This window comes from Dendrobates tinctorius, unplaced genomic scaffold (assembly GCF_039654945.1).
Source record: "Dendrobates tinctorius isolate UK_male_01 unplaced genomic scaffold, ASM3965494v1 ptg000012l, whole genome shotgun sequence".
NCBI classification, from domain to species: Eukaryota; Metazoa; Chordata; class Amphibia; order Anura; family Dendrobatidae; genus Dendrobates; species Dendrobates tinctorius.
Window position 1 is genome coordinate 6147641 of NW_027361680.1, and position 27377 is coordinate 6175017.

The window sequence follows — 27377 nt, forward strand, 5'->3', positions numbered from 1 at the left end:
ACTCCACACATACTTCCCTCATCCAGTACGATAGCACAGCAGAGTCCTGCATACATCGAGGGCTGTGCGTACAGGACCTGTGATGAGGTCACAGGAGGGGAGGAGTCAGGGGTCACATGATCAAGGGACTCGGACCGAAGCCCCTGAACATGTGACCCCCTGACTCCTCCCCTCCTGTGACCTCATCACAGGTCCTGTGTGCACAGAGCAGGGATTTATCAGTGAGGGGCTGCGTTGGCTAGTTTGGTCTCTTTGGGAGGGCGAGGATGGGGTCGGTGCATGGGGGGGCGTGGCGACTCAGTGCAATGCGGGAAAAATAAGCTCCCGCCCGGGACAGGCAAACAAATGGTGGCAGATTATAATTGGGCAATTTACCCTGGGCTGGTGGGCCCCCCACAACACTGGGCCCTGGGCTATCGCCCAGATTGACTTCATTATAATCCGCCACTGCTCCAGACATCATGTCCTGTTTGAAGAGCCCATGATGTGCTTAAACAGTGGAAACCCGCCACAAGTGATCCCATATTGGAAGCTACACCCCTCAAGGAATGTACTTAAATGAGCGGTGAGTACCTTCAACCCCCAGGTGCTTCACAAAAGTTTATATTGTTGAGCCGTGAAAATGAAAAAATCACATTTTCCCCACAAAAATGTTGTTTTAGCCCAATTTTTTTTTATTTTCACAAGGGTAACAGGAGAAATTGAACCATGCAATTTGTTGTGCAATACCCTATATGTGAAGGAATACTACTTTTGAGGCACAGTGCAAAGCTCAGAAGGAAACTCATTTTACAAACTACACTCCCCAATGAATTCATCTCTGGGTGCAGTGATGATATTGACACCACGTGTGCCTCACAGAAATTTATACCATTTAAATATTTTTGCATTGCTTTATTCTGAGAGCTATACCTTTTTTATTTTTCTGCTGATTGAGCTGTGTGTGATGGCTTGTTTTTTTGCAGGACAAGATGATGATTTCAGCAGTACCATTTTTATTTAAATTCGTCTCTTTGTGTTTTATTCCACTTTTTGTTAGGTGGTATGATGATAAAGACTTTTTTTTCCTAGTTTTTTTATGGTGTTCACTAAAGGGGTTAACTAGTAGAACAGTTTCATAGGTTGGGTTATTCTGGAAACAGCAATACCAAATATATGTACTATTATTTTTTGTTTGTTTTTTCACAAAAATATTACTTTATGGGTACAATATATTAAGATTTATTTTATTATTATTTTTTTAGTTTTTAAAGTATTTTTACATTTTTTTTAACTTTTTAAAAATGATTTTACTTTGCCCCTCTATGGGACTTTCATTCTCTGCAGGCTGATAGCTTGTACGCTTGTATAGCATGGGGATGCAGCAGTATCCCTATGCTATGCAAACTGTCAGCTCTGCACTAACAGGGTAAGTTGATGATCACGTTCTGAACATGATCAAGCAACTTTCCTAGCTCAGGTGACCTGGATATTTTCATGACGACATCGGGTCAACATGTCAATGATCGGAAACCCGCGATGACGTTGTAGGGTTTCCGATGCAAAGGCAGAGAGGCTGTGTTCCCACTGCCTGCTCTCAAAATGTTGTAATCGTGTTCAATCACAGCATTTAGGGGGTTAAAGATCTGAGAGCGGTGCGTGACCACTCCTGGTTTTGAGTTCCGTGTGTCAGCTATCAGAATCAGCTGACACCCGGCGGCGATCACGTGTGCCCAGAATGTGTGTGTGCACAATCCCAGAAATATATCCATATGGCATCGGTCAATAAGACCCAAGTCACAAGGACGTATCGATTTGTCTCGGATGGGAAAGAAGTTAAAGTTTTTAATTAAATGATACAAAACCAAAATTCTGTCTTTGTCCTTCTGTTAGATTTTTTTCAGTATTAGTAAAAAAAATAGGGATGAGCGAACGTGCTCGGTGATATCACTCGAGTATCTGTGTGCTCAGCTATGCTCATTACTTGGCGAGAATTAGGCGGTGCTCAATTTGAAGCTCAAGTCAAAACCCAATCTCGCATGTTTGGTGCCTGTTACACAGCCACTAAGCATGCAGAGATTAACTTCCAGTCACTGTAATGCTGTAGCCATCTTGGTAGTGGCATTGTAGAGTAGAGAACTTGGCTGCAAGTGCTGCTGAAGCGCCAGGTCCGGAACTGTTTTGGCTGAACCTTCTGTTGCAGGGGGGAAGAAAATTGAGGACAGAGGAGACCCATGACCTGCAGAGAGGGGGCGTGGTGTGTCAGGGGAGTATAAGGAGGTTTACACAGAAAAGAGAGGGGCTTCCGGCTGGATGCCGCACGGCAGTGATAAGGGTCGGGTGCAGTGCAATGAGGACCCGGGGAGCATCGCCGAGCATGCAGGTTAGAGCACGCCGAGCAGGAGTTTGCTGGGAAAGACTCGCAGAGCACAGATCCAGGACGGGTGCAGTAAAGACTCACAAGTACCAGCACACGTGCAGTGAGATGTACACCGGGCAGAGCGTTGCAGCGTGGCTATCCAGGTACCAGTGTGTGTGCTGAGAGTCGGGCAAAAAGTAAAGCATTGCGGTGCAGGCATCCAGGTATTGGTGGGTGCACAGGAAAGCTCTGCAGTTCAAGGGACTAGGGGCTCAGCGGGCAAAACCGGTGACCGCCCGCTGCTGCCAGAAGCAGGACCGTGTGTTGGGCGAGGAAGCCTGAAGATGCAGCACCAGCCTCCGCTGGCATCCCATCACCCATCAGACTGCAAGCATGTAAAGGACAGCACAATCACAATAAGTTGAACCTGATAAAAAAACTATTGAGTTAAAATAACCCTTACACTGTTAAAGTTGTTTAACCCCTTGTTGGCTCCCTGTGAGGAGACCCATTTTTAGGTTAAGTGAACCACACCCTTGTGGTTGAGGAAGCGTTAATATCCCTAGACGGTGAGGTCTGGTATTCTGTTATGTTTCGTCCTCCACATGAGCGGAATGAACGGGATATGCTGGATAAGGTGGTGCAGATCCTAGAAGAGATACATGGGGACGCCACTGATGTTGGGGAGCTGTGGACGCGTTTGTTTGGCCGTGTTCAGGGAGAAAGGGAGACGGTGATGCAGTATATCAATGCGCTACAGGAGGTGCATGTGCACATTGCTAAGATGGAAGATGTGGGAACTTTGGGAGTGGGACCCCCTGATAGGATCTTGAGAGATCAGTTTGTGTCGGGTCTAAGGGATGTGTCGCTTAAGCAGGCTTTGCGAGATCGCTTGTACATTAGCCCACGTATGACCTTAGGAGTAGGGGCAGAGGCGTGCATGTGAGAGCAGGAACAGGGGGTGGCAACGATAGCAGGGATGGTCTGGAGCAATGAAGTACCTACCCTGCCCACAGCAGAGCCAGAGTGGACCCACGAATTATGGCAGGAAATGCGAGAAATTATGGCAGAAATATGGAGCATAAAATAAGCCTTTGCTGCTACCTTGGAATCAAATCCCATACCCAGGGGTGATTTATGGCAGGAGATAAGAAAGATTAGAGGAGAAATACGGAGTGTAAGAAAAACTCCAGCAGCAACCGTAGAATCTAATCCTATGTCCTGGGATGAAGAAAGATTGCAGATAGGGTATGCCTTTCCCAGTGGACAGTGATACAGAATGAAGCGCCCACCAGACAAGCTCAGAAGTGAGTGTTGGACTTGTGGAAAATGGGACGCATGTCAAGGATTGACTTACATGAGGCAGCCAACGATGAAGATTCACCTACTCCTCCAATGAATAATAAAGAAAACTTGGCACTCAACTTCTAGAATATTTTTTTGGATTTTTTAATGCAGCCAGAAAATAATAGACGTTTCGGCCTTGCTGGCCTTCATCAGTAACAGACTGCAGTAAAGTAGTTAATCGCATTCAGTGCGATAATAGAAGTGACACCATAGTCACTTTAAATGTGCCTGGTCATGCACTAGGCGCTGGGCATGGAGCCTGAATCAAATAGTACCTGGGTGTGTGGGGTGCCATGCAGACATCAGCGACCCAGAATCCACTGTTGGCCAGCTGACCACTGTGTTTTCTTTGACTGGTCTCCCTGAGGTCATTGATTATTTTGTGATGTTGGTCTACTAGGCATTGCTCCCACCTAGCCAGAATCCTACTCCACACTGATGAGGGGCAACACCCCGAAACAGCTGTCTGTGGATGGATACCTGGCCTTGGTATTTCCCTTGTCATATCTGTAAACTCGTAAAGAGCAGGATATTGACTTAAAGGGCTACTTAATAAGGTGGTAATAGTGGTCTCCAAAAGGAGCCACCCCTTGGCTGGGTGCTTCCCTGGAGGAAGATCTGGCTAGTCCCGTGCTTGAGACTCTTAAATGAGGCTCCACAGACTTTATTTGCATATTCGTATTTCCCAGGGAGCATTGCACCTAGGATTTCACTGATTGAGCGCCTTTGCCGGCTGCCTCAGTGTTTTCTTTGACTGGTCTCCCTGAGGTCAGTGATTGCTTTGTGATGTTGGTCTACTAGGAATTGCTCTCACCTAGCCAGAATCCTACTCCACACTGATGAGGGGCAACACCCCGAAACAGCTGTCTGTGGATGGATACCTGGCCTTGGTATTTCCCTTGTCATATCTGTAAACTCGTAAAGAGCTGGATATTGACTTAAATGACCACTTAATATGGTGGTAATGGTGGTCTCCGAAAGGAGCCACCCCTTGGCTGGGTCCTTCCCTGGAGGAAGATCTGGCTAGTCCCGTGTTTGAGACTCTTAAATGAGGCTCCACGGACTTTATTTGCATATTCGTATTTCCCAGGGAGCATTGTGTCACGCCGTGCTCACCTGGGGGCGGGACCTCGGTCCCGACGTCATCTCTTCCGGAGCTGCGGTCACTCCGGGGGTCCCGTAGGGTGCGCACGCGCAGCTCTCGTCCCCGGGTCTCCTCCTACATGTCACGTTTGCGCTTGCGCGCTCCTGTCAGTGCTGTATAGGGCTCGGTCCTCTCTATGGTAATGGAGGACCTGACCCGGAACCTGTAGTGGTCATGTGCTTTCTGGCTAGGTCCTGACCCGGAACCAGTAGTAGTCATGTGCTATATCAGACGACCTCCCCCTAGGGGAGGTGCCTGCTTATTGTTGTGCTTCCTGGCTTGGTCTGCCGTGTCCCTGCCTGGCTGTGCGCTGTACTCAGGTCCTCTGCCTTGCACTCTGTTGTGCCTCTTGGCACACGCTCTGAATCTGCACTCTGCTTTGTACTTGGCTGTGCCTCCTGGCACACGCTCTGACCCGGTGTTCTGTCTCATACTCGGTTGTGCCTCCTGGCACATGCTCTGACTCTGTACTCTGTCTCATACTCGGTTGTGCCTCCTGGCACACGCTCTTACCCTGTACTCCGTCTTATACTCAGTCGTGCCTCCGGGCACACACTCTGATCCTGTACTCAGTCTCTTACTCTGTTACACCTCCTGGCACACCTGCTGCCTGACTCAGTGCTCTGACGTGCTCCTTGCACGCTTCCTGCTTCACTCACACCCGGACGAACGAAGTCTCTGTATACCACGTGTTCCCGTGTCCACACTTTACACGTTCCTGCAGACACTCTCACCCACTCGTGTCTCCTGTGAGCCGGCCGCCTGGTGCCAGCAGTCGTGGTGCCTCATCCCCTGGGGCCTGCCCCTGACGCTCCCTGTATAGGGGGTGGTCTTCACTAGGTCAGCTCGCCCTGGGAGGGTTGGTGTCACGACCCAGAGGGTCCACTCCAGGAGTCGTCACAGTATAATCAGGCCATGGACCCCGCTGGTGCCACCACCTCCATCCAAAAGGAACTGGTGTTCCTACGGGAGAGTCAGACCAGGATTATGGTCTTTTTGAAATCCATGGAGTCTCGTTTGTCGGCCATACAATCCGTTTCTGCCCAGTCCTCGGCCCCGCACGCGATGCCGCGCCTCGGCAAGCCACCCCGATATAGCGGGGACCCTAAGTTTTGTCGAGGATTTCTGAACCAATGCCGGTTACATTTTGAGCTTTTGCCGCAGCACTATCCCACTGAGTGCGCCCAAATTGCCTTTATTGTTTCACACTTAGAGGGGGAGGCATTAGCATGGGTGAACCCCCTCTGGGAGAGCAATGACCCACTCGTCTCTCGGCTTTCCACCTTTTTGGACACCTTCCGCAAGGTCTTCGACGAGCCGGGTCGGCTGGCCTCTATCACTGAGTCCCTCTTTAACCTCCATCAGGGTACGCTACCGGTAGGACAGTATGCCATCCGTTTTCGTACCTTGGCCTCCGAACTCGGTTGGAACAACGAGGCTCTCGTAGGGATCTTTTGGCGTGGCCTGTCCAGTCGGATCAAAGACGTACTGGCAGGTCGGGATACTCCCACCTCTTTAGAGGATCTGATCTCACTGGCGACACGCATCGACCTGCGGTTTCAGGAACGTGCCCGTGAATTAGCCAGAGAGAGGAGTTCCTCTCACCTCCTCCGTTCCTGCTCCAAGAAGCCGGGAAACTTCTCCGCCTAGGGTTAATAGGAGAGGCCTCCCTAGGTGTACGTGATTCCTCTCCTCCCCTGCTCGTGTCCGTATTATTGAATCTCGGTGCCAAGCGTTATTCTGAGGAGGCTTTCCTGGATTCTGGCGCGGAGGGGAATTTTATCACACTCGAGGCGGTTAAAAAATACTGGATTCCTGTCAGATCCCTGGAGACTCCTCGGTCGATTGTTTCGGTCAATGGTACGTCCGTGCTGGAGTCCGTTACCCAGGCCACCGAAGAGATCGAGCTACAGATCGGAGCCCTGCACCTGGAGAAGATCTCCTTCCTCGTCTTGTCCACCATGTCTCACGCACTTCTTCTAGGCCTCCCTTGGCTACGGACTCATGAGCCAACCCTGGACTGGCGGTCGGGCGAGATACTCCGGTGGGGACCGTTCTGTCAGGAGAAGTGCCTGTTGCCCGTCCGTCTGATGAACTCTGCCGGTCCATCCCCGGCACCTACAGGTCTGCCGTCGGCTTACTGGTCCTTTGCAGATGTCTTCGACAAGAAGGAGGCCGAGACTCTGCCCCCCCATCGGCCATATGACTGTCCGATTGACCTCATTCCTGGTTCTACACCACCCAGGGGTAGGATATACCCGCTATCCCCTGCTGAGACCCAAGCTATGTCTGACTATATCCAGGAGAACCTTGCTAGAGGTTTCATCCGTAAGTCCTCCTCGCCCGCGGGAGCGGGATTTTTCTTTGTAAAAAAGAAGGACGGCTCCCTCCGTCCTTGCATAGACTACCGAGGCCTGAACAATATCACGGTCAAGAACAAGTACCCATTGCCATTGATCCCGGAGCTCTTTGACCGACTTAGAGGAGCTCGAATTTTCACCAAACTGGATCTTCGTGGGGCCTACAACTTGATCCGCATTCGTTCCGGGGATGAGTGGAAGACCGCCTTTAACACCAGAGACAGTCACTACGAGTACTTGGTCATGCCCTTCGGCCTCTGCAATGCCCCAGCGGTTTTCCAGGAGTTCGTGAATGACGTCTTCCGGGATATGCTGTACTCCTGCGTGGTAGTCTATCTGGATGACATCCTCGTTTTTTCTCCAGACCTCTCCGCCCACAGAAAGAACGTGCGTCAAGTCCTCCAGCGCCTGAGGGAGAACCGCCTTTATGCCAAGCTCGAGAAATGTGCCTTCGAGCAAACGTCCCTGCCATTCTTGGGGTACATTATCTCAGAATCAGGTCTATGCATGGATCCGGCAAAAGTGTCCGCCGTCCTCGATTGGCCACAGCCCCATGGGGTGAAGGCAATCCAACGCTTCCTTGGTTTTGCGAACTACTACCGACAGTTCGTTCCTCATTTTTCCTCGTTGGTTCGCCCCATCTCGTCCCTTATCTGCAAGGGAGCTAACCCAAAGGCTTGGCCCTCTGAGGCTGAAGAGGCCTTCCAGTCGTTGAAACAAGCCTTCGCCGCTGCTCCGGGGCTTCACCGACCTGAGGTTAGTAGACCTTTCACTCTCGAGGTAGACGCATCCTCTACTGGGGCTGGCGCAGTCCTTCTGCAGAAATCCTCTTCTGGACGTTTTGTCACCTGTGGCTTCTTTTCTAAAGTATTTTCCTCCACTGAGCAGAACTACTCCATCGGCGACAAAGAGCTATTGGCCATTAAGTTGGCCTTGGAGGAGTGGAGGTACTTACTGGAGGGTGCCATACATCCATTCAAGATCTTCACAGACCATAAGAACCTGGCGTACATCCAGTCCGCACAGAGGCTCAATCCTCGGCAAGCCAGGTGGTCCCTATTCTTCGCCCGCTTTGACTTTGAGCTACATTTTCGGCCCGGCGATAAGAACGTTAGAGCGGATGCGTTGTCAAGATCATTCCTGTCGTCTGATGCAGAGGAAGAACCCTCTCATATCATTGATTTATCCAAAGTAATTACTGTGGCTCCTGTCAAGTTAACCACGTTACCTCCGGGAAGAACCTTTGTGGCTGAGAATAACCGAAAACGAGTGCTAAATTGGGGACATTCGTCCAAGATTGCCGGCCACGTTGGTGTCAAAAAGACTTTGGACTTAATCTCTCGCCATTATTGGTGGCCTTCACTCTCCCAGGATGTTAAAGACTTTGTAGCATCTTGCCCGTCCTGTGCCCAGAACAAGATACCCAGACAACCACCCTCCGGTCTTCTGTTCCCGCTTCCCATTCCGTCGGCTCCATGGCAGCACATAGCCATGGATTTCATTACTGATCTGCCTTGTTCTTCCGGTTGTACTGTGGTCTTGGTGGTTGTAGACCGATTTTCAAAGATGGCTCACTTCATTCCTCTTCCCGGACTACCCTCTGCTCCTGACTTGGCGAAGATCTTCATTTCCCATATCTTCAGGATTCACGGCTTCCCCCAGCACATCGTGTCGGATAGAGGGGTCCAATTCACCTCCCGGTTCTGGAGAGCTCTATGCGGACTCACATGAAAGTGTCATTGGATTTCTCCTCCGCCTATCACCCCCAAACCAATGGGCAGGTGGAACGTACCAACCAGATCCTTACATCCTATCTCCGGCATTTTTCTAATGCTCATCAGAATGACTGGGTCGGCCTACTTCCTTGGGCTGAGTTCGCCTACAATAATCACTCCAGTGAATCGTCTACCAAGTCTCCTTTCTTCATCGTCTTTGGACAGCATCTCAATGTGCCTCTACCGGTACTTCCTGTCTCGGGGGTACCTGCTGCCGATTCTCAGTCTGTGGAGTTCTCCAGGGTATGGCAGGAGACCAAAACCGCTCTCGAGAAAGCACGGGACAGAATGAAATTACACGCTGACAAGAGGCGCCTGGACGTTCCTCCATTTCTCCCTGGTGACAAGGTGTGGCTCTCCACCAAATACGTCCGCCTTAAGGTACCATCTTACAAACTGGGTCCCCGTTACATTGGTCCTTTTGAGGTCCTCAGGCGGATTAATGATGTTGCTTACAAATTGAAGCTGCCTCCTTCACTCCGTATTCCCAATTCCTTCCATGTGTCTCTCCTAAAACCTGTGGTTCTTAACCGATTTCATCCTTCTCCAGGCCACACATCCCAGCCTGTTGGCTTGGGGGATGAGTTTGAGGTGAATGACATTTTGGCCATGAAGAAGGTAAGAGGGAGAACCATGTTCCTGGTCGATTGGAAGGGTTTTGGCCCCGAGGAGAGGTCATGGGAACCCAGGGAGAATATCCACGCACCCCAGATTTTGTCTAAGTTCCTCTCCAGTTTTAGAAAGAGGGGGCGTAAAGGGGGGGGTACTGTCACGCCGTGCTCACCTGGGGGCGGGACCTCGGTCCCGACGTCATCTCTTCCGGAGCTGCGGTCACTCCGGGGGTCCCGTAGGGTGCGCACGCGCAGCTCTCGTCCCCGGGTCTCCTCCTACATGTCACGTTTGCGCTTGCGCGCTCCTGTCAGTGCTGTATAGGGCTCGGTCCTCTCTATGGTAATGGAGGACCTGACCCGGAACCTGTAGTGGTCATGTGCTTTCTGGCTAGGTCCTGACCCGGAACCAGTAGTAGTCATGTGCTATATCAGACGACCTCCCCCTAGGGGAGGTGCCTGATTATTGTTGTGCTTCCTGGCTTGGTCTGCCGTGTCCCTGCCTGGCTGTGCGCTGTACTCAGGTCCTCTGCCTTGCACTCTGTTGTGCCTCTTGGCACACGCTCTGAATCTACACTCTGCTTTGTACTTGGCTGTGCCTCCTGGCACACGCTCTGACCCGGTGTTCTGTCTCGTACTCGGTTGTGCCTCCTGGCACATGCTCTGACTCTGTACTCTGTCTCATACTCGGTTGTGCCTCCTGGCACACGCTCTTACCCTGTACTCCATCTTATACTCAGTCGTGCCTCCGGGCACACACTCTGATCCTGTACTCAGTCTCTTACTCTGTTACACCTCCTGGCACACCTGCTGCCTGACTCAGTGCTCTGACGTGCTCCTTGCACGCTTCCTGCTTCACTCACACCCGGACGAACGAAGTCTCTGTATACCACGTGTTCCCGTGTCCACACTTTACACGTTCCTGCAGACACTCTCACCCACTCATGTCTCCTGTGAGCCGGCCGCCTGGTGCCAGCAGTCGTGGTGCCTCATCCCCTGGGGCCTGCCCCTGACGCTCCCTGTATAGGGGGTGGTCTTCACTAGGTCAGCTCGCCCTGGGAGGGTTGGTGTCACGACCCAGAGGGTCCACTCCAGGAGTCGTCACACATTGCACCTAGGATTTCACTGATTGAGCACCTTTGCCGGCTACCGCAGTGTTTTCTTTGACTGGTCTCCCTGAGGTCAGTGATTGTTTTGTGATGTTGGTCTACTAGGCATTGCTCTCACCTAGCCAGAATCCTACTCCACACTGATGAGGGGCAACACCCCAAAACTGCTGTCTGTGGATGGATACCTGGCCTTGGTATTTCCCTTGTCATATCTGTAAACTCGTAAAGAGCTGGATATTGACTTAAAGGACCACTTAATATGGTGGTAATGGTGGTCTCCGAAAGGAGCCACCCCTTGGCTGGGTCCTTCCCTGGAGGAAGATCTGGCTAGTCCCTTCCCTGGAGGAAGCTCTGGCTAGTCCCATGTTTGAGACTCTTAAATGAGGCTCCACGGACTTTATTTGCATATTCGTATTTCCCAGGGAGCATTGCACCTAGGATTTCACTGATTGAGTGCCTTTGCCGGCTGCCGCAGTGTTTTCTTTGACTGGTCTCCCTGAGGTCAGTGATTGTTTTGTGATGTCATCTAAATGACAGCTCGGCAAACACGGGCTCTGATTGGCGGCAGAATCTTTCCCGCCCGTCAGAGAGTTGCAGTTCCCACGCTGTCACACAGATAACAGTGTGATCCAGCAGCTGTGGATAAAAAGGTTACCGCCAGTCACATTTGTTGGCTGATGAGAGAGTACTACTCTCAACAGTGTATGCTTGCTGTCACTGATAGCATCGAGAGAAGGCAAAGCTAATAACAGTATTCATCAGCTGGCACCTGAGCTATGAAGAAATAAATTTAAAAAATGACATGGGGCCTCTTCTATTCTTGGTAAGTGATCTGGAGTCAGAGATGCTTCCAGGGGTCTTCCCTATCCTGTTATCCTTCCATTCAGCACTTTTTCCATCCATTTCAACATTTTCACTGCCCCCCCAGACTTCTTTGTAGGATCTGCTGGAAAAATGCTTGGATTTCCCATTGACTCCCATTATATTCGTTACTCCAAACGAGCAGCCAAGCATTAGGAATTGCTCAGTTCGAAAAACAAGCATTCAAACATTTTAGTGCTTGCTCATCTCTGTATTTGAAGTACTCGATTGGGTTGAGGCCTGAGGACTGTGGGGGACAATCCAGTACCTCCACTTCATTGTCATTGAATCATTTCTTTGCAAATCTTGATGTATGCTTCAGATCATTGTCCTGCTGGAACACTATTATTATTATTTATTATCATAGTGCCATTTATTCCATGGCACTTTACATGTGAAAAGGGGTATACATTATAAAAAACAAGTACAATAATCTTGAGCAAAACAAGTCACCAACTGGTACAAGTTGAGAGAGGACCCTGCCCGCAAGGGCTCACAGTCTACAAGGGATGGGTAAGGATACAATAGATGGCGGTAGAGCTGGTAGTGCAGCGATATGGTGGAATGAGGGTTACTGCAGGTTGTACGCTTGTTGGAAGAGATAGGACTACAGGTTCCTTTTGAAGGTTTCCATGGCAGGCAAGAGTATGATATATTGGGGTAGAGAATTCCAGAGTAGAAGCATGCACAGGAGAAATCTTGAATGCAATTGTAGGAAGAGGAAATAAAAGGGGAGAAGGAGATCTTGTGCGGATTGGAGGTTGCATGCTGGTAAGTACCAGGGGACTAGGTAACAGATGTATGGAGGACACAGGTTGTGGATGGTTTTGTATGCCATGGTTAGGGTTTTTAACTTGATTATCTGGGTAATGGGGAGCTAGTGAAGGGATTGACAGAGAGGAGAGGCCAGGGAATAGTGGTGGGATAGTGGATTAGTCGGGAAGGCAGTGTAGGATAAATTGGAGGGGTGCAAGACTGTTGGAGGTTAGGGCACAAATCAGGAGGCTGCAGTAGTCGAGGAAATGATGGGGGCATGCACTAGTGTTTTTGAAGACTATTCGATAAAGAATTTACGGATCCAGGAAATATTTTTGAATTGTAGTCGACAGGAAGTGGAAAGAGCTTGGATATGTGGTTTGAAAGAGAGGTCAAAGTCAAGGGTTACTCCAAGGTAGTTAGCTTGTGGAAATGGAGAGTGTGAGCAGCCTTTGGATTTGATTAATAGGCCTGTTGGGGGGATGAGTGAGGTGGGGGAAAGATGATGAATTCTGTTTTGTCTATGTTAAGTTTTAGAAATCTATCAGAGAAGAAAGATGAAATTGCTGATAGACATTGTGGAATTCTGGTTAGTAAGGAGGTAGAGCTGTGTGACATCAGCATAGCGCATGATACTGAAAGCCGTGGCACTCGATGAGCTGTCCCAGGCTGAAGGTGTTGATGGAGAAGAGCAGGGGTCCTAGAATTGAACCTGACAGTAACAGATAGGGGGCGAGATGAAGATATGGCATGTGAACGGGAGATGCTTGTTAGCGTGGGTGGTCTAGAGCAGGAAACTCCGGGAGTGGACCCTCTGGACCGTGGCACCGAGGGACCTCGGGTGAGCTGCCAGGTGGAGCTGACCCCTATACAGGGACCGTTAGGAGCAGGCCCAGGGGTTCGAGTACCACGGTAGCCGGTACCGAGAGGGGCGGCTCAGGATGGCCCGGAGTAAGACTGAGACTGGAGTAAAGAATGACAGAGCAAGACTGGAACCAGGAGACCGGAATGAAGTGAGACAGAAAACTGGAACGAGAAGGCAGGACTGGAGTAGGACGGCAGGAACACTGGAGGCTGGACTGGAGCAGGACGGCAGGAGCACTGGAGGCAGGACTGGAGTAGGACGGCAGGAACACTGGAGACAGGACTGGAGTAGGTCAGCAGGAACACTGGAGACAGAACTGGAGTAGGACGGCAGGAACACTGAAGGCAGGACTGGAGTAGGACGGCAGGAACACTGGAGGCTGGAGTGGAGCAGGACGGCAGGAGCACTGGAGGTAGGACTGGAGTAGGACGGCAGGAACACTGGAGACAGGACTGGAGTAGGACAGCAGGAACACTGGAGACAGGACTGGAGTAGGACGGCAGGAACACTGGAGACAGAACTGCGGAAGAGAACAAGGAACATGGGTAGCAGGACAGAGAAGCTGCTGCGGGAAGCAGCCGAGAACGGAACTGCAGGAGCAGAGTGCACACGATGAAGCGAGGCCAGAGTGCTAGGAAACACAACGATCAGGTGCCTCCCTCAAGGGGAAGCGGCCTGATATGGCCCCGTCTGGTCAGCCATTGGTCCAAAGGTGCTTCCGGGTCAGGGCACAGCCGGAGCATAAGAAGCAGGAAGGAGGCGCGGCCGCGGCCTATGGCACATGCGCATAGCATGCAGGGAAGGCATCGGCCACGAGCCCGTCTCAGGTGACCGCCGAGGCCTTCGGGTGGAGAGAGGCTGCGGCGTGGGAGCGGAGGCTGCCTGCGGCGTGGGAGCGGAGGACGGGTGAGTATGGCGGAGCGGTGTAACAATGCTGAATGTCCAGTCTCATAGGTATGAAGAGATACAAGTTAGGGCCAAGTCTGTGATGCCAAGAAATGAGAGGTTCTGTAGTAAGAGGGAATGGTCCACTGTGTCAAAGGCAGAGGACAGGTCCAGGAGGAGGAGGATAGAGTAGTGTCGCTTGGATTTGTCAGTTAATAAGTCATTGGTGACTTTAGCCAGGGCTGTTTGGGAGGACAGTTCAAAATAGACATGTTTTTCAGTAGTTTTGAGGACCAGGGGAGAAGAGGTATTCTGCGATAGCTAGAAAGAGTTGATGGGTCAAAGGTGGGAAGACAGCAGTTGTTAGTCACAGGTTGAAGAGATGAGTTAAGTTTGGGATGAAGACTGTGGTGAGATTTGAGATAAGATGGGACAGCGTTGGGTCAAGTGCACAGGTGGTGAGATGTGATTTGGGGATTAGAGTGGAAAGTTAATTTTCCGAAATGGCACAGATGGTTTTCGAGGAGGGCTGAGTAGTTATGAGAGGAGAGGGCTGTGGGAAGTTTAGGCAAAAGATTTATCTGACGTTACCAATCTTCTGTATGAGGAATAATATCTTTGGCTGAGCTGAGAAGAGAGGGAGGGGGTACTGGGGGACAAAGGAGATAATTGCAAGTGTTGAATAGCTGTTAGAATTGTGAGACAGGGAGAATATGAGAGATGAGAAGTTGGTTTGTTTTGCTACATTGAGTGTGGACTTGTAAGTAGTCTGAATGTGATGACGTGCTCATTGGAATGGAATCTTTTCCATCTCAGCTCAGCAACCCTGAAAACCTGTTTTAGTTCTTTAGTAAGGCTGGTGTGCCAGGGTTGCCTTTTGATTGTGCAAGCTTTGGTATGTGTTAGGTGGTGCCTGATTTGAGAGATTCAGCAGTTGTGGTGTTATATAAAGTAGCAGCAGCATTGTGTAAGGAATTTATGTCTGCAAGAGGGAGAAGTGATTCAGAGAGTGAGTATAAATCAAGGTGAAATTTCTGCGAGGATTTGCAAGTTTGTGGGGTGAGGACTGTGTACCTGAATAGGAGAGGGAAGAGAATGTTAGTAAGTTGGGGTCAGAAAGAGGGAGAAGTGAGTTAGAGAGGTTAGATAGGGAACAGAGGAGGTTGAAGATGAGGACTAGTGTGAGACCCTCTGTGTGAGTGGCTGTGGAAGACCACGGAGTGATGCCGACGGAGGAAGTGAGAGATAGGAGCTTAGAGACAGTTGGGTGGGAAACATCAATGGGGATGTTGAAGTCACCTATGACAATAGTGGGGATGTCAGCAGAAAGGAAATTAAGTAGCCAGTTAGTAAAATGGTTAAACAAGGCAGGAACTGGCCCTGGGGGACAGTAGATGACAACCAGTTGAAGGTTAGAGGAGAAGTATATGCACACAGAGTGCACCTCAAAAGAAAGGCAAGGAATGGATGGTAGCAGTGGAATTTGGGTGAAGGAGTATTTATCTGACAGGAGAAAACCAACTCCTCCACCATGCTTGCTGCTGGTGCGGGGTGTGTGGGAAAGATGGATTCCACCATAGGAATGTGCAGCTGGAGAGATTGTGTCAGATGGGGTGAGCCAGGTTTCGGTGATGCCTAGGAAAGAAAGTTTGTTAGTGAAAAAAAGATCATGGAAGTATGAAAGTTTGTTGGAGATAGCGTGAGCGTTCCATAGAGATGCTGTTAGAGGGACTGGCAAAGCGGCTGCTGGGCGAATGGGTTTAATGTTATAAAGGTTGCGGAAATTTGTAATAGATCATGGATGACAGGTACATTGAAGGAAATAATTATTTGATCCCTTGCTCATTTTGTAAGTTTGCCTTCTGACAAAAACATGAAACAGTGTATAATTTTAAGGATAGGTTTATTTTAGCATTGAGAGCTAGAATAGCAAAAATAAAATCCAGAAAATAACATTGTACAAAATATATACTATAAATTTATTTGCATTTTGCAGTGAGAAATAAATATTTGATCCCCTACCAACCATTAAGAGTTTTGGCTCCTACAGACCAGCTAGATGCTCCTAATAAACTCGTTGCCAGTATTAAATACAGCTGTCTTACATAGTCATCTTTATAAAAGACTCATGTCCACAGACTCAATTAATCAGTCAGACCTCTACAACATGGGTAAGACCAAAGAGCTTTCTAAGGATGTCGGGAACAAGATCATAGACCTTCACAAAGCTGAAATGGGCTACAAGACCATACGTAAGGCACTGGGTGAGAAGGAGACAACTGTTGGTGCAATAGTAAATAAATGGAAGAAATACAAAATGACTGTCAATCAACATCGATCTGGGGCACCATGCAAAATCTCACCTCGTTGGCTATCCTTGTTCATCAGGAAGGTGAGAGATCAGCCCAAAACTACACGGGGGGAACTTGCTAATAATCTCAAGGCAACTGGGACCACAGTCATCAAGAAAACCATTAGCTACACATTACGCTCTAAAGGTTTAAAATCCTGCAGTGCCCGAAAGGTCCCCCTGCTCAAGAAGACACATGTGCAGGCCCATCTGAAGTTTACCAGTGAACACCTGGATGATTCTGTGAGTGATTGGAAGAAGGTGCTATGGTCAGATGAAGCAAAAATTAAGCTCTTTGGCATTAACTCAACTTGCCATGTTTGAAGGAAGAGAAATGCTGCCTGTGACCAAAAGAACACCGTCCCCATTTTCAGGCAAAGAGGTGGAAACATTATGTTTTGGGGATGTTTCTCTGCTAAAGACACAGGACTACTTTACCGCATCAATGGGAGAATGGATGGAGCCATGTACCATAAAATGCTGAGTGACAACCTCCTTCCTTCGGCCAGGACATTAAAAATGGGTTGTGGCTGTGTCTTCCAGAAAGGCAATGACTCAAAACATACAGCCAAGGCAACAAAGGAGTGGCTCAAAAAGAGGCACATTAAGGTCATAAAGTGGCCTAGACAGTCTCCAGATCTTAATACCATAGAAAACTTATGGAGGGAGTTGAAGCTCCGAGTTGCCAAGTGACAGCCTCAAAATCTTAATGATTTAGAGATGATCTACAAAGAGTAGTGGACAAAAATTCATCCTGACATGCGCAAACCTCATCATCGACTACAAAAACATCTGACTGCTGTGCTTGTCAACAAGTGCTTTGTCACCAAGTATTAAGTCTTGTTTTCCAGAGGGATCAAATACTTATTTCTCTCTGCAAAATGCAAATACATTCATATAATTTATACAATTTTCTGCATTTTATTTTTGATATTCTTTCTCTCAATATGCCCATTGTTCATGTCTTTGTCAATGGGCAAACTTACAAAATCAGTAGGGGATCAAATAATTATTTCCTTCACTTTAAAAGTGACTGTGGGGATGTGGTGAGGAGGACCAGGATTTTGAGAGATATCGCCGGCAGTGAGGAGAAGAGAAAGTGTTAGTAGATGGGAGCAGGATACGGCATGAGGTGGCAGTTTGTGACTGGAGATAGAGGATCTTTTGTTGAGGAACAGCTCTGAGGGGAGGTGAGATTGATGGGGAAGATGGAGGGAGAAATGACCAGTTCATTACTGCGTGTAGGGTTTAGGGGGGTTAGTAGGAAGTGGAGGACTATATGGGTGATAGTGGAAAGAAATAGAAACATTGTTTACTGTTACTATGTATCCAGTTACCTTCAGCTTCCTTGTGGTTAAATTCTGGTCTAATTCATTGCAGTACACTGAAGTGCTGCACTTAGGTGATGCTCAGAACACTACATCATGCAAATAAACTGCTCACATTATCCTTGCTAACAAATGCATTCAAGTGTGAAACAAAGGGAAGAGGCCTGTTCTCATTTCTATAAGATAATTAGAATTGAGCCAGATGCAGGATATATGTCAGGTAGAGTAAACAAGGAGATCATAAAGAAAAGTGGGGTGGGGATAGTGCAGTGGTCAGTTTAAAAACATACCAATTAAATACACGCAGGTGAGGTAAGAGTTATCACAAAGTTTAAAAAGCAGGGTGGCATACTGAGTAAATACATGCAGGAGAGGAAAGAGGTATCACGGAGTTTGAAAAATGAGTGACATACCTGTAGGAAGAATAGATAAAAAAAAACATGCTGATTACAGTGCAATGGTTAGAGATGACAAGGTGCATTCTGAATACATTATATTAAATTCTATTCTAATTCATTGCTGTACACTTAAAAACATACCAATTAAATACACGCAGGTGAGGTAAGAGTTATCACAAAGTTTAAAAAGCAGGGTGGCATACTGAGTAAATACACGCAGGAGAGGAAAGAGGTATCACAGAGTTTGAAAAATGAGTGACATACCTGTAGGAAGAATAGATAAAAAAAAACATGCTGATTAGAGTGCAATGGTTAGAGATGACAAGGTGCATTCTGAATACATTATATTAAATTCTATTCTAATTCATTGCTGTACACTTAATTGCTGCACTTAGGTGATGCTCAGCAGACTACACTATGTTGTCCTTTTCATAACCATAGTACTCGCGTGTATGAAGTAACTCATCATGTCGGATACTCACATATAGTTCAGCATTGAAACCACCATCAATCCTGGTCAAGTATTCAACACCTTTGGCTGTAAAAAAAACCCCATGTCATCAGGCTTCTTCCACCGAACTTGATAGTTCCTTCATTTCCTCAATTTGTTAGCCTCTTTTCGTTTGTTTCTCCTAGATCCATTTGTACCTATCAGTGCCTAGTGCATTGACTTTCATTTCATTGCTCCAAATCACCTGTTTCCAATCTTCTACTGTCCACTTTAAGTATTTTTTTCATGCAGACGCTTCTAATCACGATATTGAAGTCGAGGCTTCTTCACCTTTTTTCAGGAACTATTCAAGACTTGTGTAAGGTGCATTGAATGGTGCTTGCATGGACATCTGTGATCTTACCATTATGAAACATACAAGCCACCTGCTGTGTTTGTCGTGCCAGAACTGATAGACCTTGCGATGAGCTTCTTGACTCCGATATTTTGCCTTGGATATCCACCTCTTGCCTTTTGAATGGATGGATAGACTTAATTTCACATTTTTCCAACTGTCATGGCATTCACATTATGCAGTTTGGCATTTCCTTGACTGAGTCACCACTATAGATGAGCTTGATGATGGTGTTTATCTTTATTTGGGAAATCTGCTTCATGGCTGATGCTCGATTCGTACCAGTGATACTTTTGCTTGGGAATTAACCTAACAACACACTGAGCTATTAGGAAATGTGAGCACAGTTTGTATTTCATAGTATACAGGAAAAAAAAGATTTTTCCACCACCAGGAGCAAAACAGTAACAGTGTAGTGACATGAAAAAAAATCTACATAACTAATCATATGCTGAATAGTTACAAATCAAATGTGTGATGAGATAACCAAGAGAATTGTCTATAAAAATTACGGTAGTCTCAAGTTCGAAGCAGTAGAGGAGGGTGAGATATGGTGCCTGAAAGTCAAAAGTTTAAAACATTGTTACCTGTTGCTCGTCAGTGTACTTATATCAAACCTACCACATCATTGGTAAGAGGTACACAGTGTGTTATTTGTGGTGTTACACAGGACTGCAGAGAACATGTTTTACATCACTTACAGGACAATTTTGCTTTATTTTGGTTACAGTGAGTTATATTTGATAGGTGAAAGAAGGGCATGGTGGAGGTAGGGTGGTGGGGAAGAAGTAGCACTGCAGACATGGATTTGACCTGAAAAAGGGGGAATGGTTTCACTCACAGAACTTGTTGTAAACATGTGAATCACACCCCTGGCTGTCTGTAGCACTGTGACCTACGCTAGATTTATCCTCATTTGCAATCTGAGTTTGAGACTGACCCATTTTAAAGGGTCAAAAGGTTACACTTTGTGGATTGCATTATAAATGAAAAAAAAAAAAAAATTTCTGAAATTTGCAGTGCTGAGTACTTTACATTACCGTGTCGAGATTTAGTCTTACAATGTCAGCACTAATTAACAGTGGTAAACAGTGCAAGGACACACCCTAACTGGTAATGTCTATTAGTCATTTCATTCAAAAATATTTAGGAGTAATAACAGAGGTATGACACAAAGCAGCTATAACAGGAGATACTACAGAATCCTTATATGAGAGGAAATTTACTAAAACATATGCAGCAGGAGAACTGACAGGCCCTCGCTAAATAAAAACAATGATGATACGAAGGTGCTGAATTCTCAAAGCAGGTAGATAGGTCCTCCCAAGTTCACTAACATGTTACTAGTATCCAAAACAACACCTCAATGAAAAAGAAAACTAATGAAATAATATTAAAAATCTCATGATTGCTTTTTTTTTGCAGGTTTTTCTTAATTCAACTGCTAAAAGATGACAACGGGAAAGCAAATAATATTAATATTACTACTTCAACTCTTAAGCTCTGTAGAATCACAAGTCAACCCAGGTGAGTGTTATGGAGCTGGGAACATCATACACACTCCAACGTAAGCTAACTTTACACGTATTTTTACAGGTTAAATATAGAGTATTTTCATCTCATGAGGACCACTTTATAAAATACAATTAAATGAGTACATACCTGTTTAAAGCACCACTCCAGCATTTCTTTTATTGCAGCGCTGGAGTGGCACTACTGTAATAAATGGGGCGGTCGTAGCTGAATCCTGCCACACTACTGGAAAATCCTGGCTGAGTGTGTGTGCTGCTATCTTATCAATTATTATTATTATTATTATTATTATTATTATGCATTTATATAGCGCCATTTATTCCATCGCACTTTACATGTGAAAAGGGGAAATATAGACAAGTATAATAAACATGTATAAGACAAGGGACACACAAGTACATAAGGAGAGGGGACCCTGCTCGCGAGGGCTCACAGTCTATAGGGATATGTGAGGATACAGTAGGAGAGGGTAGAGCAGATTGTGCGGTGGTTCAGTAGACCGAGGATCATTGCAGGCTGTAGGCTTGTCGGAACAGGTGGGACTTCAGGTTCTTCTTGAAGGTTTCCGTTGAGGGTGAGAGTCTGATGTGTTGCGGCAGAGAGTTCCAGAGTATGGGGGAAGCACGGGAGAAGTCTTGTATGCGGTTGTGGTAAGAAGAGATAAGGGGGGAGTAGAGAAGGAGATCTTGAGATGCAGACAGCACGCTGCTTCTTGACATGACAGGCTAGGTACCAGAGAAGTAGAGACTAGAACTGAGCGAAAAGGGTCGGTCATATTCAAAAGTCGGCGACTTTCGCTGAAGTCGGGTTTCATGAAACGAAACCCAACCATAGCGTGAGGTCGGCCACGAGGTCAGCGACCAGAGCGCCAAAGTCGCGTTTCAAAAGATGCTTCCAGCGCCCTTTTTCAGCCAATGAAGGAGGACGCACACTGTGGGCAACGCGATGGCATCGGTCACCACCATCTTTGAGAAGGGCATGCAAGTGATTGGCTGGCTTTTTGTGGCGTCACAGGGGCTATAAAAGGGTGTGAACGCCGACCGCCATCTTACTTATGCCGATTTTAGCATAGGGAGAGCTGCTGCTGCTGATTCTGTAGGGAGAGTGTTAGGCAGGGAAGAAGAACCAAAAAACTACTTCTGCTCTTAGCGATTTCCACTTACAACACAACAGTTTGTGTGCAGTGACAGGGGAGGCTCTATTTTTGTGCATCAGCTCTGTTGGTTATTAGGCTGCCTTATAAGGCTCCCTGATAGCTGCATTGCTGTTTGCACACTGCTGTGCAAACTGCTTTTTTAAAAGCAAAAATACTTTTCTTCCTCTTTTCTGCACAGTTACCAAGCGTTCATTTTTCCACCCTTTTGTGTGTGTGTAGGGTCGGTGGGCCGAGCTGGGGTGTGGTCCCTCTCTTACTGCGCAGAGATGTAACAGAGACACGAATGAGGCAAATGTCGGGTACAACAGGTCCAAGTTTATTTTCTTGCCGTCCGCCTGATGGCCTCCGAAGTACACCGCACTTCACTTCACTTATCGGCCCTCCGTTTTCAGAGCCGTTTCCCGCACACCATACCATACACCGAGGACGTACATATATGTACCATCCCCTCTTCACCTGTTGACGCTCCTGTCAGATCCGTCACTGTGGCCGCCTTAGGCCCGTAATCAACAGTACTTTTACTGAACAGTCGTCTCTCTCAATACGGTATGCTTTACCTCGGTGCCTCGTCTATACTGCGGTACTTTCCTGTCAGCACCACCCCCCCTGATGTTCTCTCTCCTCAGTCCCCCTGGTTTAGTTTTCCTCAGAGTGCACAAACTGTCATAGTCCTCCTGTCACTTGAGCTCCCCCTGGGGACTGGAACTTTATGGAACCCTTCTTCAAATTTATACCTTTCCCGGTTCCCTGTAACTCCGCCCCCCATGACCAACGGTTTCCTAAGCCCTAAGCTGATGTCAAGTCCTTTGCTCACACTCCTCCCTGCCATCTAATGGTCAACCCAAGGTACTGCACGTCCACTACACTTTCCTAGCTGTTTCCCCACTGTAGTAACTGACACCTACCTAAACTGTGCAGACCTTTCCTTCTCCACTCTGACAAGTCCGTCTGTCTGTCAGGTCACCTTCCCTACACTCTCCCTTCCTTTGTCTATTGTCATCCTCGACAATCGTCATCCCTGCCTTCGTCGTTCTGAAGCTTCACCTACACTCTGTTGTCAGACCAGTTGTTGGGCCAAACCCACTACCTGCGGGGGCCGAACCACACTGGGAGCACCATGCTCTGAGTAGCCTACTGCTACTTACCAGCGCACATGCCACATGACAACGTCTTTCAAACTGGGCGAGGTACACCTATATTCTCTCTATGGCATGTACCTTCCCCTACTCTCCCCTTCTGTTACCTTCCACTGTCTGGTATTCCATGATCGAGGCCTCACACCTACCAGATCATTGCCGGCGTCCATCTTTCTCCTTCAGGGGTGTCCGTGGTGTCGGGGACCTGACCTAGGAATGCTGTCTTTTTCACATCTTCCACCTCTTGTACCTTTCTTTCAATTACATGTCATGGTCGGCGTCTCGGCCTCCCAGACCCTCTTCACACGTAGACCCCCCTTCAGATCTCACACTTCCCGTTGGTCCCTCAGACCTTCCCTCACCCTGACCTGTTGCATTTTACTTTTGCATATTATACATCAAACAACTTTATAATAGCACAAGTACCCATTTTTTTTAAATTTTCTTTTGCTTTTAAAATCAACATATAACAATAAAACATCACATGTTCTCCTTTCCCCCCCCTTCCTTGGACAAGGACACTCCCTCTTCTTGACATCCCCGCTTTGCCAGGCTTAATACCACAAACAAACAAAAAAAAAACCAAACTTCTATATTAAACCCCTTTTTTTTTTTAACTCGGACGCAAACTGTCCTTGTAATTTTACAAAACATTTCAACGAAATTTCGAAAGTCCAAGCCACTTCCTAGTGGCCGGCAGCAAGGGGTCACACAGCCGTGGAACTCCTGGGGTGTAAGGAGTGTCCGCTACAGTCCTCTTTACGGGGGTTCGCATTCTTGGGGCTCTGCCAGTACTGCCACCGCATAATATCCGCGGGGGCAGTATTCTTTATAATATGACACTAAGTCCCCCTCCTTCAGAGCCTGGCCATGACGTATGGAGGCCACATTAGCATAAACCTTTTGACCAGTCTGATCTCGGATGAAACCGTAGCCTTTTGCCACGTTGGTGTACACCAGCCGTCCCTTCGATCTCTTAGCCGCCATACCTGCCTCTCCCTTTTCATGCAACTGTTTCCAAATCGCTTGCTCCCGTGCCTTCTTCCCCTTAATAACCTCCGTAACCCAAACGGAGGGTACAGCGCAGGCTCTAGAGTCCGATGGGCGGGGCTCCGCCGAAGAAGAGGGCAGGGCAGAGGCAGCCGATGGTTTCTGCGGCCCAGCAGCTGCTGGAGCCGAATGGTGAATGCGGGCAGCCGGGTTCTCGGTGGGTGGGTGCACAGGGCTGGCCAAATAGGCCGCAGCCGGTTCCAACTCTGGCATAACCGCGGCCGCAGGGTAGGCCGCACTCGATGTTTCAGCCGGGGCCGGAGTAGTGACCGATTTGACAAATGAGGACGCTGGTTGCAGCGGAAGCGCAACAGCGCCCTCTGGGATCAGGCTCCGCTCCGGCGGCACCGTGCGTGGCATCTCCGGGCGGAGTGGTTCAGGAATGGAGGCCCCGCTCAGTTCAGCATTGAGGGAAGGGCCTCCTGTGACCGGCCTCTTTGGTGCACAGGCTGTCGCGTGCTGCAGCTGAATGGTGGGGGCCGCTTGCGGAGCCACTGGCGGGGCCGGAGGATCTCTCACCTTCCCCGGCGCCGCAGCCTCCGTTACGTCATCATGCAGCTCCTTCCACAGTTTCTTCTCTTCACCCTGCTGTCTGACGGGGCTAGCCTCCAGGCTTAGGGGCTCCGTGGTCAAATTCTCCGCTGGTATTCTGGGTGGCCGCTGCCGCTGATTCCGCACAGGCGCCGCTTCCCAGCTCACCATCCTGCTGCCTGCTCGTGGCTCCGAAGATGTCACTTTCTGGTGCAGCTCAATATCCCGCCGCCATTGCCACTCCAGGCGGCTGATGCCTCGACACCCGCAACATCTCATACCGTCCGGTGGGCAGCACTCGAATGGCGCCAGACAGCCGCAGCCAAACTTTTGCTCTGTGCCACTCCCTCTGCTGGGTGGGGCATTGGCAGTCCTTTCCACCCACTTGTCAGGGTCCAGTATGAGGGAGCATCGGCCTCCCGGGACACAGCACTGGTCCCCGGGGTACATAGGAGGGGGCCCAGTCCATTGAGAACTACAGCAAACACCTGGATCTCTCCTGTGCACTGAAGCATCACCACCATCTTGCACCAGTCCTGGTACCTCCCCGGATCTTCTGCTGGTGACGCAGATACGCCACAGCACTCCCAAATTGTAATCCACAGGTGGGTAAATTGTAATCCACAGGTATTTGTAATCCAAGCAGCGTTGTCCAAATCTTTCTCCATCCTTTAGGGCAGGCCTGCCGCAGAAGATGACGTATTAACGGCGTTGATCCTGCCGACTACGCTAAGTGTAGGGTCGGTGGGCCGAGCTGGGGGGTGGTCTCTCTCTCAGAGATGTAACAGAGACACGAATGAGGCAAATGTCGGGTACAACAGGTCCAAGTTTATTTTCTTGCCGTCCGCCTGATGGCCTCCGAAGTACACCGCACTTCACTTCACTTCACTTATCGGCCCTCCGTTTTCAGGGCCGTTTCCCGCACACCGTACTTTACACCAGGGACGTACATATACGTACCGTCCCCTCTTCACCTGTTGACGCTCCTGTCAGATCCATCACTGTGGCCGCCTTAGGCCCGTAACAACAGTACTTTTACTGAACAGTCATCTCTCTCAATACAGTATGCTTTACCTCGGTGCCTCGTCTATACTGCGGTACTTTCCTGTCAGGACCACCCTCCTGATGTTCTCTCTCCTCAGTCCCCCTGGTTTTGTTTTCCTCAGAGTGCACAAACTGTCGTAGTCCTCCTGTCACTTGAGCTCCCCCTGGGGACTGGAACTTTCTGGAACCCTCCTTCAAATTTATTCCTTTCCCGGTTCCCTGTAACTCCAGCCCCCATGACCAATGGTTTCCTAAGCCCTAAGCTGATGTCAAGTCCTTTGCTCACATTCCTCCCTGCCCTCTAATGGTCAACCCAAGGTACTGCACGTCCACTACACTTTCCTAGCTGTTTCCCCACTGTAGTAACTGACACCTACCTAAACTGTGCAAACCTTTCCTTCTCCACTCTGACAAGTCCGCCCATCCATCAGGTCACCTTCCCTACATGTGCACTGTGCAGCAGTCCTGCTTATTAGGCTGCCTGCGTCCATACTTGGACTGAGAGCATCAATGTCAGCGTCCTCAAATCTCTAGTGAGATCCAAATTCTCACCAATCCTATAGACACCATCCACCTTGTCATACACCATCCAATTTTAGCCTATTACATTGAGGTATAATCTCTACTGGGCCTGAGACAAAAGTTCAGCGTCCTCAAATCTCTAGTGAGATCTAAATTCTCACAAATCCTATAGACACCCTCCACCTTGTCATATACCATCCAATTTCAGCCTGTTACATTGAGGTGTAATCTCTCCTGGGCCAGAGACAATAGTTCTGCATCCTCAAATCTATAGTGAGATTCAAAATCTCACCAATCCTATAGACACCCTACACCTTATCATACACCATCCAATTTCAGTCTGTTACATTGAGGTGTAATCTCTACTGGGACTGAGACAATACTTTAGCATCCTCAAATCTATAGTGAGATTCAAATTCTCACCAATCCTATAGACACCCTCCACCTTGTAATACACCATCCAATTTCAGTCTGTTACATTGAGGTGTAATCTCTACTGGGCCTGAGACAATAGTTCAGCGTCCTTAAATCTATAGTGAGATTCAAATTCTCACCAATCCTATAGACACCCTACACCTTGTCATACACCATCCAATTTCAGTCTGTTACATTGAGGTGTAATCTCTTCTGGGCCTGAGACAATAGTTCAGCGTCCTCAAATCTATAGTGAGATTCAAAATCTCACCTATAGTAGATACACCTTCTACCTTGTTTTACAGTACCATATAGCTGGTGGTATTTTGGGTATATTTTCACAAAAATGAGCAAGTATGGTGGAAGATGCCATGGAAGTGGGCGGGGGTTGCCAGCTGGTCCTGATGGTACTGGTTGTGGTGTTGCATCTTTTGGTAGTGGCAAAAGCACAATAGCACCTAACGCAGGAGGTGTTGAGCCTGCGTCATCATCTGGCTCCACAAGGCCTCAAAGGCTCTCTATTGTGGGAGTAGGTAAACCACTTTTAATGCCGGAGCTTCAGGAACAAGTTTTGGCTTACATTGCTGACACAGCCTCCAGCTCTCTCGCCTCCTCTTCTGAAGTTTCAAAAAATAAAAGCACTGAGTTGTCATTGGAGGCTCCTGGTCAGGAACAACACCTTTCCTTGTGTCCTTCACCCCTACCAAAAGTGAAGGATGTGGCAGGCCATACTACCGATTACTCCATGGAGCTCTTTTCACATACCATGCCTGGGTTATCAAGTCAAATCGTGAATTCCCCAGTCCAAGATGAATCTGACATGGAGTGCACTGATGCACAGCCACTGCTAGATTTTTCTGCTGATACATTCACTCAGAGCACTACATTGTCCTCGCAGTGTACTGAGGCAGAATCAGACCCTGATGAAACTCTGGTGCCCCTTCCCGCATACTATACCACCTTACACGGTGACACAGAGGAAGGTGCACATGAAATTGAAGAGGAGGTGATGGATGACCCAG

At 48.3% G+C, this 27377-nt stretch overlaps 1 protein-coding gene across 1 annotated transcript in view; it reads left to right on the forward strand.

Moving 5' to 3' along the window:
• The window catches only part of DDR2 (discoidin domain receptor tyrosine kinase 2), a 1077249-nt gene that overhangs the window by 266422 nt on the left and 783450 nt on the right, over window positions 1-27377 (forward strand). The window contains exon 3 of the mRNA XM_073557968.1: window positions 20395-20496. Coding sequence (XP_073414069.1) covers window positions 20421-20496 — 76 coding nt within the window. The 5' untranslated portion in view covers window positions 20395-20420. The remainder of the gene's footprint in view (window positions 1-20394; window positions 20497-27377) is intronic.